This window comes from Vombatus ursinus, unplaced genomic scaffold, assembly GCF_900497805.2.
Source record: "Vombatus ursinus unplaced genomic scaffold, bare-nosed wombat genome assembly UNPS02014797.1, whole genome shotgun sequence".
Taxonomy (NCBI): Eukaryota; Metazoa; Chordata; class Mammalia; order Diprotodontia; family Vombatidae; genus Vombatus; species Vombatus ursinus.
In genome coordinates, this window is record NW_020954575.1 from 4,985,220 (window position 1) to 5,003,202 (window position 17,983).

Here is a 17,983-nt window from a genome sequence, read left to right on the forward strand (position 1 = left end):
CATGTTTTTTCATTCTCTTAACACTTTCATTTTATAGGAACAGATACCTTTGCTGTCCGTAAACTGAAACATTTGAACAAGTGGCATAAATTATTAGATTGGAGTAACATGATATTTTGAATTTTTAAGCTTGCCTGTTAATTCAGTACTAGCTGGCCAATTTTTACCTTGATAACATCTTGAAAAAATGAATTCCTTTTGACTCCTGAGATGAAGGTCCAATGAAAAAGGAGTTCATTAACATCATAGATTAAAATCAGTTGACAAAGTAATCATAAAATCTCCAAAAAAAAAAAAAAGCACCAAAAAAGATTCTGAAAAAGCCCCACAGGAAAAAGATTTTTTAAACTATGAAAGAGTTTTCAGGTTCAGCTTCTATGCCTGACTGTACTTCAATCTTTGTCTGAGAAGGGGAGACTTGACACTGGACTCCCACTTCCTGTGTGCCCCATTAAAATCCATATGGCTTTTAATCTTTTACCTACAAAGTGGATGTTTTCCTAGAGTTCTTTCCCTGGGAAGCTATTAATAAAAAAAAATAAAACCCAGAAATGAACCCAGGCTTTGGGGAACATTTTCTGTGCTAAACTTGACAATTCTAAACTAGGTTCTCTTCATATATATGTAAAAAAATATATGTGTGTGTCTGTGTGTATCTATCTACGTAGACAAACAGATACACGTAGACAGACACACATATATATTTCTCCACAGACATTTCAGCCAGATCAGAACAGTTTCCTGACTGTCTAATCAAATGAACAAACTAAGCCCTCTTCCACTAGTGACACAAGGAGGTGTGTGTGTTAGAGGTGTGGGTGCACACATGGATCCGTAGTTCAGGGAGTAGAATCACTAGTATTTTTAAGATTGAAATACTTTAAAATTTCCTAGAGATTATTTACACACAAGAATTGAGCCTTTCATAAAGTCATAGCATGATATACTTCATGTTTGTGAAATGCCCATCTTGTTTTCTATACTGATGATACTGTTTTATTGGGGGGGGGTGGAAGGGGAGGTATCTAACCTACTTTAAAGAAGAGTTGTTATATTTTACTGCTCCAGGGAGTGTCTGCATATGGTATACAATGACTGTTTCTAAGCATCCCCATCAGAATCTCACTGTACTTTTTGCAAGCATTTTGTCTCCATGGCAGAGAACTTCTTACCAACCTCCTATTTCTATTCCCACTTTGAATAAGTGAAGACAGGCTAGTTGTGCCTGCTTTGTGGGAAGGCTCATGAGCAAAGAGATACGTATGAAACTTTGGTTTGAGCCTGAATCCATGCCGTCTCTTTGCATAATAGTGGCGTAAATGAGAGAAACTAGAAACTCTCTTTCCCAGGGGTTCATTTTCCAACCCAGAAAAGACTGGAGACAAACTCTCCATTCTGTATATATGCTGCCCTGTTGAACCCAAATTGAGATAAGCAGGGTATTCTCTAGCGTCATGCTGTTCATGCACTGAAGACCGGACTGATTCTTTCTCCATGATTATATCATTAACAAGATTTGCTTTCTTTGGTACTGTAAGACCAAACATTTCAACTGGTGACCAAAATTTGGCACTCTGAGGTTTGCTTGCTTCTATTTTTGTGAGATCTAGGTAGCCTGCATCTTCAAGCACATTGATTTGGGACCCTGTGCTCAAGCTAGTTCTATCAGTGAATGAATCCACTCGCCCATCATAGCCTAGATCTGCCGGTGCTGAGCACTGGTGCTGAGGCCAGGGGCGTTTGCTTTCTCCATGATTTTCCTTATCATCCCCGCCATCTTCTTGACCTCCTTGAAAAGAGTTCTCTGTCCAGTCTGATTCCTCACTAACATTTATAGCTTTGTTCATATCCCTTAGGAATACCACAATGACAGTGATATTGTCACTTGACCCAGCATCACGAGCTGATGCTACCAATTTGTGGGCAACCATGCTGCTATCTCCATTATTTTCCTTTAGGTGGTCGGCCACAACCTTCACTGCCTCATCGGGGTTCACGGTATCGTAGAAGCCATCACACGCTAAAATGAGGTAGTCTTCAGACCCGTCCAAAACAGTGGAGGCAGAGTCTGCGTCCCCACAGATATATGGCTTATGCTCAGCATCTCCTGTGGGAATTAAAAAGCAGATATGGAGGGGAAAGGCTTTATTTTAGCCTGATTTAGCAACAGAGTTACTAAGTGACTCTATAGTAACATGATAATATAGACTCACAGAAATTTATAAAATACCTTCAAAAGTATTTTATTACATTGATCTATAAAACAGATTGCTTGTCACCACCTATGTAACACAACATCCAGACCATCCTGGAGGCATTCTTTTTTTTAGCTTAGACTTTCAGCCCTAGGCCATTACCTCCATAGGTAGGTAATGACATTTGGGCCGGTTTTCTGTCCTACAGATGAACTGCTAAGAGTTATTGAATTTTAGAACTAGAAGGAACTTCAGTCCAATTCCCTAATTTTATAGGTGGGGAAACTGACCCAGAGAGTTTAAGGTACTTAACTGCCTAAATGATAGGTCTGACCATATCAGCCCTCCCCACCTCCCATTCCCAATTCTGGTGGTTCTCTGTTACCTCCAGGATCAATGTCAAGTCCTTTGTTTGGCATTCAAAATTTCGCAACTTGACCTCTTCCTACCTTTTCTTAATTTTAACACTCCTCTATATACTCTATAATCCAGCCGTACTGGTTACCTTGTTCTTTCTTGTACCCGACGTGTCATCTCTTATCTCCCCTTCCCTGAAGCAGTCCCTTTACACTGGGCCGTTTTCCATGCCTGGAATGATTTTTCTCCTAAACGCCATATCTTAGAATTCTTGACTTCCTCCAAGATTTAGCTGATATGCCAGCTTCTATATCCCATTTGCCCCAGCTGCTAATGCCTTCCCCCTTTAAGACTACCTTCCATCTATTCTATATGTGTCTTGTATGTATAGCTAGCTCCCTTTTAGTGGCAATAAATTAATTCCCTGAAGTGAATCCCTTGAAAAGTTTGCATGTATTTGAATTCGGCCTATTTGAAATTATAATTATGTATAATATGGTAATTGGTTCCAGCCCAATGGAAATATTCAGTGTGAATTTCACACTGATTGGGACTTAATTGTCCCTATTTATATGTTATCTCCCCCATTAGAATGTAAGTTCCTTTCACATAAATAAATTGCTCATAGAATGAATGACTTTACAAGTTGGTGGTAGAATTGGAATTAGAACCTAGGTCTCACAGTCCCAAAGCAAAGCTCTTTCCGCATAGTTTTGAAGACTTGAGAGTACCATAAGATAGAGGAAGGCAAAACGTCCCTCTCTCATAAGAGCCTTAATGTCAGTGATAAGCCACATCATGATCTCCATTCATCTAATTTTAGAGAACCTAAGAGGTACACTATATGTAGGAATCCTTTCAGATATCTATCCCTGCCACCTTACCTTCATTTAAACATTTCCAGTGGCAAGGAACTCATCCTGTTGCACCGTTGGACAGCTTTAATTCTTAAGTTCTTGATTATACCAAGACAAAATCTGCTTCCCCATAATTTCCACCCATTACTTATAGTTCTTCCTTCTGAAGCCACATAGAGCAAGTCTGTTCCCTAATCCAAAAGTTAGCCATTGATTTGAATCCAGCAGTCAGTGCTCCTAGGTTTTTTCCCCCTAAAGTTAGAGGTGAGTTATTTCTGCTGTCCTCATATGGCATGGTTTCAAAACCCATGATGATAGACATTCTTTATGTGACAGCCCATGAAATATTTTTAACTATCATTCCCCTTTGCCCAATCATTGTATACCTGATCTCAAGGCTTTTCGTCACCCTTGTCACTCTCCAGGTTTTGATGGTTGTTCCTACAATTTGTGGTCCAGAATTTAACATTATGCAGTCACAGTAACACTGGACAACATTATGCCCCTGATTCAGGACTGTGCCTCTTACTGCAACCTGAGATCACATTACCTTTTTTGATTTCCACATTGTGTTAGTGACTCACTTGGAGCTTGCAATCCACTAAAACCTCCAGATACTTATTATATAAACTTTTAACTACCTGTGCCTTCTCTATCTTCTGTTTTTGGAGTGAATTTTTTTTCCCTTAAAGCATAGCACGCAGAACAACACAATACTCCCAGTGGGCACTATATCTTCTTATCAGGGCAGAGTAAAACATGACTGTTGTGTCCCTATCCCTAGACACTATATAACTATTACTGAGGCCTAAAATCCACATAACATTTTCAGCAGTCACATTACACTGCTTTTACACTTTACACACTTTACACTCATAATAAACTTGCAACCTAGTAAAACCCCTGACTTTTTTCACATGAATCACTGTTAAGCTTCCTCCCCTATCTTTTTGCACTTGTTTCCTTTAATATAAGTTACAAGACTATTGCTATTAAAATTCATCCTGTTGGATCAGACCCATTGTTCTACCCTATCAAGATATTTTGTGAATGTCAAGCCTGTTAACTGTTGTATTAGCTAGCCTACCCATCTTTGAGTCATTAATAAATATAATAATGCTTTTCTGTCTACATAGAAGCCATTGGTTTGCTGCTTTTCCATGATTAATTTGGTTGTTCCTCAAGGCTTGTCCTACTCTAATTCTCTCAAACAGCTTATTGATCCATTCATGGTCTTAGTCACCACCTGTGACGACTATCACGTCCATGACTGCCAAATTTGTTCCCAGCCCTGATTTCTCATACCTTTGATGGTTTCACGACTGTGTATTAAACAGGTCTACTTGGCTATTTTAACACTTAAAATTCATAACATCTAGCATAATGTGCTTTATATGTCAAAGATGACCAATAAATATTTGTTGAATGACTAGAATTCTTATACATACTATTAAAGTAGAAAGAACCTTTAGTCTAACCCCATGGTTTCACTATACCATGATATCATGCAATAAAAATCAAGGTCATTTAGATCACTACTATACACATTCTTACTCCCCTAAACCCCTCTGAATTCTTTACTATTATTTTCACTACTAGTCATACTCTCACACCCTCAACTGTTGGATACTTAAGACATTTATGTCATTTTTACCTTGAAGCCACTGCCACATCCTATTTTTTCTGTCCTAATATTTCTCAAAATCAGCCTTTTGTATTCATTCCTACAAGCCTGACCAGATCCCCTCACTGTGGCACAGTGGATTAATACTGGGCCTGGAGTCAGGAAGACTTGAGTTCAAATCTGGCCTCATGACACTTACTAGCTGTGTGACCCTGAGCAAGTCATTTAATGTTTGTTTGCCTTATTTTCTTCATGGAGATAATCACAGTACCTACCTTGCAGTGTTGTTGTGAGGATTTACTATGTTGGCATGTAGTAAATGCTATGTACCTGTTAGGTGTTACAGTTATTATTGTTAATATCTGGCCTCTCCTTCCAATTAGTACTACATCGAGAGCCGGAATCCTCTTCCTCAGTGATCCGAAGACATTACTTCACTTTTCAGAATGCAACGTTAGCTCCCAGTTGTCTCAGTTTTTACTCTCATTAAAACTCCCAGTCATGGACCTTCCTTCAATGGCCTCTATGGATCTCTTCTGAAATTCATCAGCCCCCACCATACCTGACTGTATTATTATCATCATTATCATTTGCTGAATTCCAGCTCTAAAAATACATGTGATCTGACTCATACTGTTCCCAAATTCTCATTGTAGTGCTTCAGTTAAAGGTTTACTGCAACTGTTACTTTGGAATGAAGCATAAAAAGATCTGTGCCCGGCAAACTCTGCCAAGAGCCTGGCTTTTCACCTGCTCTTGTGTGGGGTGTATCAAATTCACGACATTTCGCCCCCAAACTTGGTAGGAGGGCATGAATCCATCTCATGCTAGAAGTAGCATTAACCTTTTATCTTCGAGCTACCCCCTTTCTCTACCATGGAAACTCAACATGCCCTTGTCAACCTCCTATGTCTGAAGGACTCATAACGAGGAAACAATTGAAAAGGATTTCATTTCTGAAGATGCAAATTATGTTTATGTTGAAGTAGAAAACATTTTTCCCCAATCCAGAAAAACCCTAGTAATCATGTATCATTCATTTAAGACCAAGGAGAAATATGTTTCTAGTTTCCTTCCTGACTTTACTCCTTTCTATTTCCATTTTGATAGGCTGGTTGGTTCATTAACAAGTATCAAAGATTCCTATGCTTATAATGTATCTGAAGATGATTCACAGGATGTCTGATACTTCTGGAATCAGATAGATTTGATGCAGAACATATTCTAGAAATGAGATTTTTTTCCTTGAGGCTTTTTATTCTAGAATCCTTTACTAACTGTAGTTAGAAAGAAATGCATTTCCTCTCTCTTACTTGCTGCTCCCCACATTTGGGCCCTTCAACAGCTTGTTAACACCTCTACCAAAGAGTAGGCAAGAGGGAGGGGAAGCTCAGAGAATCCTTTTAGCTCCTGTTAACAGCCTTGGAATGGGAGAAGGTTAAAATTAATGAGTGAAATTAGATCGGGGGATTGTGTATAAATTTCATTTATCTTGTCCCTCTGCCCAGTTCCTAGGGAGGCTGGCTTTTGTCACTACAGCCTCGAAAGTGAGTAAGTATCACATATACTCAGCTGAAAGAAAATCAAGACAAGTAGGATTCTTTTTAAAATAAAAATTACAAAATCATCTTACAAATAAAAAAATAGATGCTAGAGAACATTGTAGGCTATTGTCAGAGTCATTGCTGTGACATGGATAAGCAAGAGTTTGGCCACACAGTATTAGCCAATTTTACTAAAGTGTGAAGCCTGAAATTATGGGCTTAGTGCCCCAAGTGAATGCATGTGATTTCCAGGACTACATACAACCCAGGTTCTTCCATTTCGCAGCCTTTCATTATGCCAGCAAACTCAGCTGCCTCCTCCGCGGACCATATGATTTAGGGTGAGACAGTTCCATTTAACTTACCTTTGTTCCCCCAAGAGGCTCAGATAGGTCAGTGGAGTAGGACACTAAAAGGTTTCATAATAACTAGCCCCAAGGTTATCCAGCAAATTGTCATAATAAACAAACTTAGAAAGAATTTTCCATCTAAAACACAAAGTGTTTTCTGATGGTTACCTCTTGTTTCCATTTTTATTAAACCTATTCATGCTTAAGTGAGGACCTCAAAGAGCAAGTGCTACTGTCGGCCAGGTTTACCTGCTGGTTCCAAAGTCATTTTAGAGAGCTAGAAAACTGACATTTTACCCTTCATGAGCTGTACCTACATGTTTCAGTTCTGGTCCTAAAGCTCCTCAAAAAACTTAGAATAATTAAGTTGGAATGCTACTGGAATTCTTTCTTGCTTCCCATATGCCAGATAATTCTAATATACTTTTTAAAAAATTAAAATATTTTTGTTAAAATTTCTTTTCATTCACTGAGGGCAACAGTCAGAGTCTCTTAGAATATGGTAGAATAAAAATAAGTAGGATATTTTTAAAACCAGGGGTTGCTTAGTTGAAGTGCCATAGATGAGTCTACATGAGGTAAAAGATGTGGTGTCTAGCCCTATGCCATCATCCTGTGCGTCAGGGAAACCCGGGACTGTGCATCAGATGAGAGAATGAGATGAAATGAAGAGGCAGCATGATTTCAAGCAGCAGCTCTTTAATATGAGTCACAGGCTGCTTTCAATAAAGAAAACAGCAGACCTGTAGGCCCTACGTGCTTAGGGGTTGTTTTTTTTTTCATTTTGATAACAGAATTAAACATAAGCCTCCACAGACAAAAGGATATGAATCGGTAATTAAAAGTAAGAGAGACATCCTTTAATTGCTGTTTAAATGGTACCATGAGTTCCTTCATAATGAGAATTGTATTGTCTCCAGTTTCTCAGTGGTATTATAGTGAACGAGTAGGGGGTAAGTGAGCATGGGGGCACGATGGAGAGCCTTAATGAGTTAAATAATTTCTTACCAATAGCTCTTGAGACAGACAGACTTCCATTCACTCTCCAGGCCCCAAACCAGACCACACAGCCTCCAAGGGCCTCAATTCGTTGCTTCTCATCCTAAATCACAGTGTAGCACATAAGAGAAAAACAGAGAATGTAACATCAGCAGGCCCTCTGGAAGTGGTACGAATTAGAAGAAGGAATGTCATTCAGTTGCCATGAGGCAGACATGACATATAGCCATTTCCTGGAAAGATTCTTTTCCTTTTTCCAGGGACTTTATGGGGCTGGTTGCTGGGAAAATGATAATTATTATAATAAAACATAATAGCATGAATAGTTAGCTGGAAAACAGACTGGATTACGGCCAAAAGGAAGAGGCCCTGCTCACCTCTCTATCCGGTTTATGCGGCTTCATTAGTTCTACGGCTTGGCCCTTCCTCACAAGCATGACCTGAGAGTCACCCAGCCAGGCTATGTGGAGCATGTTGCCTCGGATAAATGTCACCACGCCTGTGGTCCCACAGCGTAAGCTCTGAAAATGGTGAATGCAAAGCCAGTATAAACGAAGATCCAGAGGCACTGAATTCTCATTGAAAGGTAAATCTACACTCCTAGCAAGTGAGGAATAGCTGAACTATTAATAATACTTTATATTTATGCATCATACTTTTAAAAAGCATTTTCACGTGTATTATCTCGTTTGATCCTCATAAGAACCCCTGTCCAATGTCATACAACTAAGACCAGATCTGGAACGAAGTTCTCTATCCCTCAGGGCAGGGCTTTTCCTACTGTGTCATGTGTCTCACAGGCACTACTGAATCATTTGGTCAGAGAAAAATCATAGCCTCAGGTCCCATCATTTGTAAAATTATGATTTATAGCATTTCACTTGAAGGGGGAAATGGAGCCAATGTTTTGATGCATCTAGATGCAATATATGAAAGGGCCTAATAATTTTTGTATTCCATAGAGTACTATGGTTTATACTCTTAGCACAAAGCATGTTCGGAGACATGCACAACTACAATGAAACTTATATGAAATGTTTTCTAGAGGCCTAGGTTTTGGTAATATTACATGCAGGGAAGCGTTGACTTACAATTACTATTGCATTTGTAATTTGAGCCCTAGGAGAAGCAAGGTCTTCTGATTCCCACGTCTCTTAAAGATGCTGATGCTATTATCAGACCAACCCAACAGATCCATTTGACTTAAGTGACCCACGTATCACAATTTTCTATCACTCTGAATTAGACCTAACAAGACATAGGTGGCTAAAGGCACATCTGTCTTCTCCCTTCCAATATCCCCTCCCCATTGCCCATCATCTACATGGGGAAAATGCATTGTTTGTTATAAATCCTCACCCACCAATAGAATGTCTTCCCACACAGAACATTCAGATAATTCATCCCCATTAGTACAAATTATAAAGACATTTCACCGCATATGCTCTGGAGAGAACAGGAGGCTGGGCTGTTTCACAACAGGAATAGCTACTTTTTTTCTCAGCAGTTAACAGCACATGGAAGCACAAGAGGGAACTTGCTGTGTAAGATCTAAGTTATTTAAGGTCACAGCAAATTGTTGGGGAGACTGAGGCACGCTGGAACTTCAGACAAAATAAGTAAGGGTGGATACAGTCAAGATTATTGTGTACTCTTGAAGAAATGGAAGGATATGGGGGAGAGAAAAGACCTCAAGGCACACTTGGTTTCAGGGATGGGGTTATCTCCAGATCACTTGTCAAGGTATCATGTTCCATGCTCAAAGCAGAGGGAGAATAACCATAAGAGGAAAAGCCAGGAGGCTGGGGTTTTCGGGAGGTTTAGGGGATTAGCAGCCAGCACAAAGTATAGTGTTCAATCAATAAAACATTTTATATTTAATCTAGGGTTTGTTTAATTCATCTTTTTATTTTATTTCCCATTCTCATATACCTAGTTCCTGGGACATAGTGGGCAAATCCTTGTTGAATTGAATTGAACTGACTGTAATTGTAAACAGGTCTAGTGACTACTATCACTGGATTTGCATTTAACCTAGGCAGGTCTTAGGATCATCAGAAGAAAAGGAAACACATGCTCATCTTCGGTGGGACCCTGAGGTTCACTAGCACACAGATCATCAAGAATTCTGGACCACATTCTGAGTTTTCCTACTGGTTTGCTTATGTGAGTTTTCTGAACTGAAATGGGTAAAATGTTCATGCACACCCCACACTCAGCCCATTCCAGGAAAGAGTTAATGTTTCATTTAGGAGAGAATCATTTTCTCTCTGTGCAATCAATTTCTTTAAGAAAAAATTATTTATTTTTCAGTTCGTTCTTGGTTAAGACTTCCAGCATTCAGGGTTATAGTTAATTATATACCCATGGCTCAAAATGATTAATCAGGGTGAAGTTCCCACTGTTTATCCTAATATCTCATTTATGTTGTTCAGAGTCAGTAAATATTCAGGCCAGTAAATGTTTAAATAGTGGAAATCATTACAATAGAGACAACAACCTCAAACTTTTTTTTTATTCTGGCAAGAGGAAATTTGGTTCTTAAGTCATTTGAGACTAATAATCATTGAGATCAGACTAATAGGGTGAGTAATCCCAATAGATTACGGTAAACTGTAATCCCAGTTCTTCTCCAAGGCTCTTAACATAGGAAACTAAAGTGGTCTCTGCCACTTATTTACAGTTTGCTGACTTAATGACCATATTCAAACTTGGTAGCAACAGAAAGGGAAAGAAATGATTATGGTATGACTGACAGACATTGGTGATTAAGAAAGTAAAAACTTACCTGACAAATCTAGTGGTAAGAAATTGCTAGAAAATCATAGCCCAAGAACTTCTACACAGTACGCCTAAAATTACCCTAAAGTTAGGACTGCATTCACGAACCACTAACTCACTTAGCATGTTCTGTAAATTGTATATGGTAAGCCAGAACTACAATGGAATTCAAGGTGTTGCCTTAGGAGTAGAATCCAGATGAGAATGCCCAGGTGTGTAAATACCAAGATTGGGGGTGGGAAGAGAGGCGGTGCTAAAGAAAGCAAAATCTGAATCTAATTAGCCCTTTAGTCACAGACTAAGTCAAGGGTGGGGATCATGCGGAGGCCATGTGTGGCCCTCTAGGTCTTCAAGTACAAGCCCCCTGACTGAAACCAAACTTCACAGAACAAATCCACTTAACAAAAGGATTTGTTCTGTAAAACTCGGACTCAGTCAAAAGGTCATACCCAAGGACCTAGAAGGCCACATGTGGCCTCAAGGCCCCAGGTTCCCCACCCCTGGACTAAATGAGTAGACCTGGCTAGTATTTTTTTTTTATTTTGTGTTTCAGGGCAAAAATGATTCTCCTTAGGGCCCACGACTGCTCGTATGAAGAAGTTACAAACCTCCCTGGCTGCTTTCTGCACAAAACGCTCATCAGTCACCCGGAAGGCTCGGCAGAGTGCCTCTGCAGGGTCATGGGGGAACATTTCCTGGCGTACTAAGTTCACATGGAGGTGGACAGAGGCATAAATGGCAGCATCTACCCCACCATGCCCATCAAACACTGCAAAGTAAGCTTGTTCTTCTTGATCCTGTCAAAGGAAACAGAGCACACAGGTGATTATTGGATGTGTTGAAATCAGATAAACTACCATCCTTAAAATTCCCATTATCCATTCTCCTCTTCCTCTATGTCCCCGCTCCCCCCAAAGTTAGTTGCCTCCACAACAAGATGAAATGTTTCCCTTTTCCTAGCAACTGCTGAAAGTACCTGCAATATCAGGGCATTTGTGTTTCCATCTCAGCACATTGGAATACACATGCCCAATTAGATCAGGCAGAACTGCCCCCTTCTTTGGAAGTTTGCACCATGGAAACCACCCACACACATTTGCTTCAAACCTTCCTCATGCAGCCAAAGCAAAAAAATACAAATAAACAGCACAAAAAGGCAATAAGTAAATGCCTTTATGGATTGAGGACATTAAAATAACATTAAAAAATAAAAACCTATATAGAATGTAAACCATTGGTATAACATATATGTAGATATGTATATTATACAGACACACTTCATGATACCAGAATTCTCACCATATGAGGCCCAAATTCTTTAAATCAGCTTGCAATCTAGCCCCTTTGGTCACAATTCATGCCAGATGGAGTTCACTCTGTCCTTGCTTTGTCTTGACATTGTAGAAAAGACAAGGATGTTCAACCACCAGATTCTGGTTCTCGGCCCATCCCAGAAGTTTGTTCTTTAATCATGGCACTGCGGCTAAGAGGCCAGCCTTGGAATCAGGAAAAGCTGGGTTCAAATCCTGCTTCCAAGACATACTAGCTGTGTGATACTGGCAAGACACTTAATCTCTGCCCTAGGCTAAATCTACAGATTATAGAGGAATTACTGCCCTGTAGCCATACTGGGAGGTCCCCACACTGGTGATCACAGGTCTGGACCAAAAATCAATTCTCATCTGGAGAAGAGATTAATGTTTCTTTGGACTACTGGTTTCCGGGCTTCCTTGCCGAGACATTGTGATTTCAGCTGGCAAATCTTTTTATTCCTGGGACTTGGGAGAGCTGGAGTTTAGTGCCATCCCAGTCACTCATTTGTTGTATAACCAAACTGCTTGACTTTTTCCATGCCTCCATTTCTTCCATCTGTTAAAAAGGAATGAGTGATATGAAACTTCTAGAGATGTTGTGAGGATCCATTAAAATAATAGTTTGGGAAGGGCTCTGAAAATAGAATGTCTTTTTTATCCTTACCTTTTTTAATATAGACCAACCTCTTTTTACAAATTTACTCCCTGAAGAGAGATCCAAAATGTATCCAAAAAGGAATTTAGACAAACTTATGAATGATTCAATTAATAAATAGGAACTCAGATCTTATAGTGGGCATCCTTCTGCATAGAACATTCCTGGAGGCCTCTGTTAGCAAAAGGATATAAGACAGAATGGACTGTGGATGGTTTTAATGCAGAAGAAGAGTTCCTATTTCCATGTGATTGTAGACAGAGAGGGCAGCAGGATCAAATTAAGGTGTATTTTTAAAAGATTCTTTTTTAAGATTTTTTTAAGATAAGGGCAGCTATGTGGTGCAGTGGATAGAGCACTGCTCTGGAGTCAGGAGGACCTGAATTCAAATCTGACCTCAAATACTTACTAGAAAATTTTTTTTTTAGGATAAACATCTTTTTAAAATGCTTGATGGCAAGGAAGAAGGAATCAGTTAAGACACTGGAGGTGCTAAGGAGAAAAATAATACTTAAGGAGGCAAGACTTGGAAGTGGGGAGGTGCAATCCAGAGGAAAAGAGTATGGATATCTTTGAATAGGAGAGAAAACAGCATTGCCAGACCAATCTTTCTAAAACAGCTTACATCATGTCATTCCCTCTACTCAGGAATTCCCTATCATTGTCTAAGGCCTACTAAGGCCGGCAAGGGTAGGGAAGGAATGAAAAAGCACATATTCTGTGAGAAGTCTCTGAAGTTTGAACACAGTCCTTCCAAACACAGAGTTTCAGTCCTGGACTGCAAGTCACATCTACAATATTTTAGACTAAATCATTCAGGACCTAATTCTGGGCTCTTTATTGACATCTGTAAATGGCTTGCATTTAAGAGGCTCATAAACAGATTCTCATATAGATTTACCCCGCCATTATAATTATAGTACATCTTTTAAACTGAGTATCTCAAAGCATTCTGCAAAATGAGGTGAAATCCAGGGGATTTGAGGAGGCAGCATGATACAATGCAAAGAATGCTAAATCTGGAGCAAGGGAATCCAGGGATATAACTAGCAATTCAGGCACCCAGGACTGGCAATGTGGAATTTAATAAGCTTTTTTAAGACACAAATTCAACCTTGAGGTTGAGGATTGAGGACACCACCTCATGGAAATAGATCTATCCAAGGTCAGTCCAGTGACAGGGGAGAGATATATTGAACACAGGTCTTCAGATTCCAAATCCTGTGTTCCTTCCATCTTTGTTCAGTCATTTCAGTTGTGTCTGACTCTTCATGACCCCATGTGGGGTTTTCTTGGCAAAGATACTGGAGTGGTTTGCCATTTCCTTCTCCAGCTCATTTGACAGATAAGGAAACTGAGGCAAACAGGGTTAAGTGACTTACCCAGAGTCACCCAAGTGATATGTCTGAGGCCAGATTTGAACTCAGGTCCTCCTGACTCCAGGCCTGGCACTCTGTCCACTGAGCCACCTAGTTGCTTTATTATTGTTGTTGTTGTTGATGGTCCTTCATTTTCGGAGAAGCCCAGTGACATCACAATGTTGGAGTCAGGGTACGGTGTGTTTGTCTGTGGCTGATCAGTCCAATACAATTTGGAAGGCATGACCGCAGATCAGGCACAAGTGCTCTGTTAGAAGATTTAGGGTAGAAGTGGCTCTGTATAGCAATCAGAGCATACTTAAAATAACACTGTCCCTTAGAGTTCATAGAGTTATAGATAGAATTGGAAGTTATCTTAGTATGTCTCTTTTCTTTAGATTATAAACTCCTTGAGAGTGGGATCTGTGTGATGGGAAATTCCTATCCTAGTACCCTTGTACTGACTTACCAACCTGGCAGATGGCAAACAGGAACAGGGTGAAATTTTGAAACACTGGTCCAGGGCTGATGGTGAATCAAGAAATGAAATCAAAAGTGGCAACTGCTTCAGCAAACAGCGCCAGGAGCCTCGAATCAAAGAGCAGTCCCAATCTGTATGGGCCATGGTGGCAGTTATTGTCACACATGGGTCTTTTGAGCCATATATGCATGGAGTTGAGTCACCTCAGAAAACAACCAATCTAGTCACATTCTTGTGCATACATGGCTGGACTGTACCAAACATCTGCTGATATGCCTTTGGACATACACACAAGTAATCAACCTTGACAGCCATCTAAATATGTGAAATATTATGATTTATAATGTTTTAAAGTGATATTCAGATACAAATTGGAGAAAAGAAGAATGGCAAGGGATGAGTAAAAGAAAAAAATCTACTTCTGTATTAGTTCATTATGTTTTAACAGTAAGAACTAGGAGACATTAACAGGAAAATGTTTATTAAACTGACATGGATAATAAAGACCCAGTTTATCAATTACATCTTTTTCAAGTGGAAGCCCAGCTACTTTCTCTTCCTTAGGTGTCTCTCTCTCTCTCTCTCTTTATATATATCTATATCTATATCTATATATATCTATATATCTATATATCTATATACACACATATACACACACACACACATATATGTGTGTGTATATGTATTTTAAAATCACATTTTATTTTTCCCCAATTATATGTAAAGATAATTTTTAACATTCATTTTTTAAAAATTTTGATTTCCAAATTTTCTCCCTTCCTTCTTCTCTTTCTCCTTCCCTGAGACAGCAAGCAGTTTGATATAGGTTATACATGTACAATCATGCAAAACATATTTCCATGTCATCCTATTAAAGAAGACACTGACCAAAAGAAAAAAAAGCACAAAAAATGCACAAAAAAGTGAAAAATAGCATGCTTCGATCTGCATTCAGACTCTATCAGTTCTTTCTCTGGAGGTGGGTAGCATTTTTTATCATGAATCCTCTGGAATTGTCGCCAAGATATATTTTTTAAAATCACAGTGGAGTCAGAAATAACTCAGCTAAGAGAGCAGTATGTTGCTTTCTCAAAGTCAATCTCATGCAAAAAGGGTTAGCAGGATAACCAAGACAAACTTGTCCGATTTCCATAGGGCTTAAAGTTGATATGTAGAAGGTGTCATTTTGATAGTCTATGTGGCTCTTTGAACCAAAGCCGGAGTTGACAGAAAGTTCTAAGGAAGTATATCTACACAAGAAAGATAGAACCTGTAATCAGCAAAATCACAGATTGAGCAGAAAAAAAGGGGAAAAAAGCCCTGTGAGACTACAAATACAAAAATGACAAAAAGGAAAATGTTAATTGTTGGAGAGACTGATGGACAGAAACATGACAATTATTGGTGGAAATATGAATTGCTCCAACTATTCTGAAAAGCAATTTGGAATTATATCCAAAAGTTGCTGAACTGTGCAGACCCTCAGTGATACCATAATAGGCTTAGACACCCAAAGATGTCAAAAAGGGGGAAGGGCTACTATGTACAAAAATATTTACAGCAGCACTTTTTGTTGAAGAAAAAACTGGAAACATAGTGAGAATAATAGAGAATGAATAAATTACATATACAATAAATTAGAGTATGTGGATATAATGGAATGTTGTGGTGAGAAATTATAAGAGGTAGATTCAGAGAAAACCTGAGAAGATGTATATGAACTGATACAGAATAAAGTGAGCAGAACTAGAACAATTTATACAATGACAATACTTTTCAAAAGCTGAAAGACAAAAGAACTTTGATCAATGCAAGGACCAGTCTTGACTCCAGAAGACTAATGATTAATCATGCTTCTCACTTTTTGGCAGAGAGGTGGTGGGTGCAGAAAGTGACATACAGAGTGTCTCATTTTAAGCTTAAAACAGCTCTTAGATTTTTGGGATGTCCTGTATTTTCAGACACAGCCAATGTATCTATTTGTTTTGCTTGACTACAATGTGTTACAAGAGAGGAACTTTATTTGTAGGAGGAGAATTGGGGGAGGGGAGTGGGTGGTTAGTAATAGTGATGCAAAAACAGGAAGAAAAAGAATGTAAATGAAATTTCAAAAATATATAGAAGAGGAAGAAAGGAAGTTCAGAAGACAAGAAGGACAATTATGGTACTATTCTTGTTAAATTTAATATACACTTTTACCAAGCTGTTGACTCTCTTCATAATTTTCTTGCATCACTCATTTCTTTTTCCCAATTTTTCCTCTCTCTTATTTCAGTTTTAAAATTCTTTTGGAACTCTTCCAGGAATTCTTTTTTGAGTACTGAGACCAATTCATATTTTTCTTTGAGGCTTTGGATGCAGCTGTTTTGACATTGTTGTCTTCTGAGTTTGTGTTTTGATCTTTCCTGTCACCACAGTACTTTCTATAGTCATTTTTTTTGTTTGCTCATTTTCCCAGCCTATTTCTTGATTAGCAACTTTATATTACAGTTGGGCTCTGTTCCTAGGATAGAGGGGACACTGTCTCAAACTTCAGACCTTTCTTGCTGCTGTTTTCAGAGCTAGTTTTGCAAGACTGTAAGTTTTTGGTGCTTCTAAGGTGGTATGCTCTAAGGAGAAGTGTAGTCACTGCTCTCCTAGTCTGTGCTTTGGTCTTTTTTTTTTTTTTAAACTTAATTCAATTTCTTTTTTTTTTTTAATTTATTTCTTTTTAGTTTTCAACATCCACTTTCACAAGATTTTGGGATAAATTTCCATACCCAATTGTGTATGTTATTCCCTCCTTAAATCAAATCCTATGAGAATAAGATTCACTCATTCCCTTTCACCTTCCCTCATTTCAGTAAGCTTTTGGACTTCCTTTTCCATTTGGCCAATTTTGTTTTTTAGGGCATTCTTCTCCTCATTGGCTTTTTGGACCTCTTTTGCCATTTGGGTTAGGCTATTTTTTAAGGTGTTATTTTCTTCAGTATATTTTTGGGTCTCCTTTAGCAAGCTGTTGACTTGTTTTTCATGATTTTCTTGCATCATTCTCAGTTTTTCCTCTACTTCTCTTCCTTGTTTCTCAAAATCCTGTTTGAGCTCTTCCATGGCCTGGGACCAATTCATATTTTTCTTGGAGGCTTTGGATGTAGGAGATTTGACTTTGTTTTCTTCTTCTGGTTGTGTGTTTTGATCTTCTTTGTCACCAAAGTAAGATTCTATAGTCTGACTCTTTTTGCGCTGCTTGCTCATGATCCCAGTCAATTACTTGAGTTATAAACTCTTTGTTAAGGTAGGGGTCTGTTTCCAGTGTGGAGAATGTACTGTCCCAAGCTTTAGGGGTTTTGTGCAGCTGTTTTCAGAGATCTTTCTAGGGACCTGAAAATTTTCAGTTCTTCCAAGGTGCTATGATCAACGGTGAGGTGTTTACTCCTTTCCTGACCTGTGCTCTGGTCTATGAGTGACCACAAGCACTCTTTTCTGTCTT

General features: G+C 38.9%; 1 protein-coding gene across 1 annotated transcript in view; it reads right to left on the minus strand.

Moving 5' to 3' along the window:
* Positions 1-306: 306 nt before the first annotated feature.
* The window catches only part of PPM1E (protein phosphatase, Mg2+/Mn2+ dependent 1E), a 206,270-nt gene continuing 188,593 nt past the window's right edge, over positions 307-17,983 (minus strand). The window contains exons 4-7 of the mRNA XM_027870540.1: positions 11,316-11,504; positions 8,304-8,447; positions 7,936-8,029; positions 307-2,107 (exon numbers count right to left, since the gene is read on the minus strand). Coding sequence (XP_027726341.1) covers positions 1,050-2,107; positions 7,936-8,029; positions 8,304-8,447; positions 11,316-11,504 — 1,485 coding nt within the window. The 3' untranslated portion in view covers positions 307-1,049. The remainder of the gene's footprint in view (positions 2,108-7,935; positions 8,030-8,303; positions 8,448-11,315; positions 11,505-17,983) is intronic.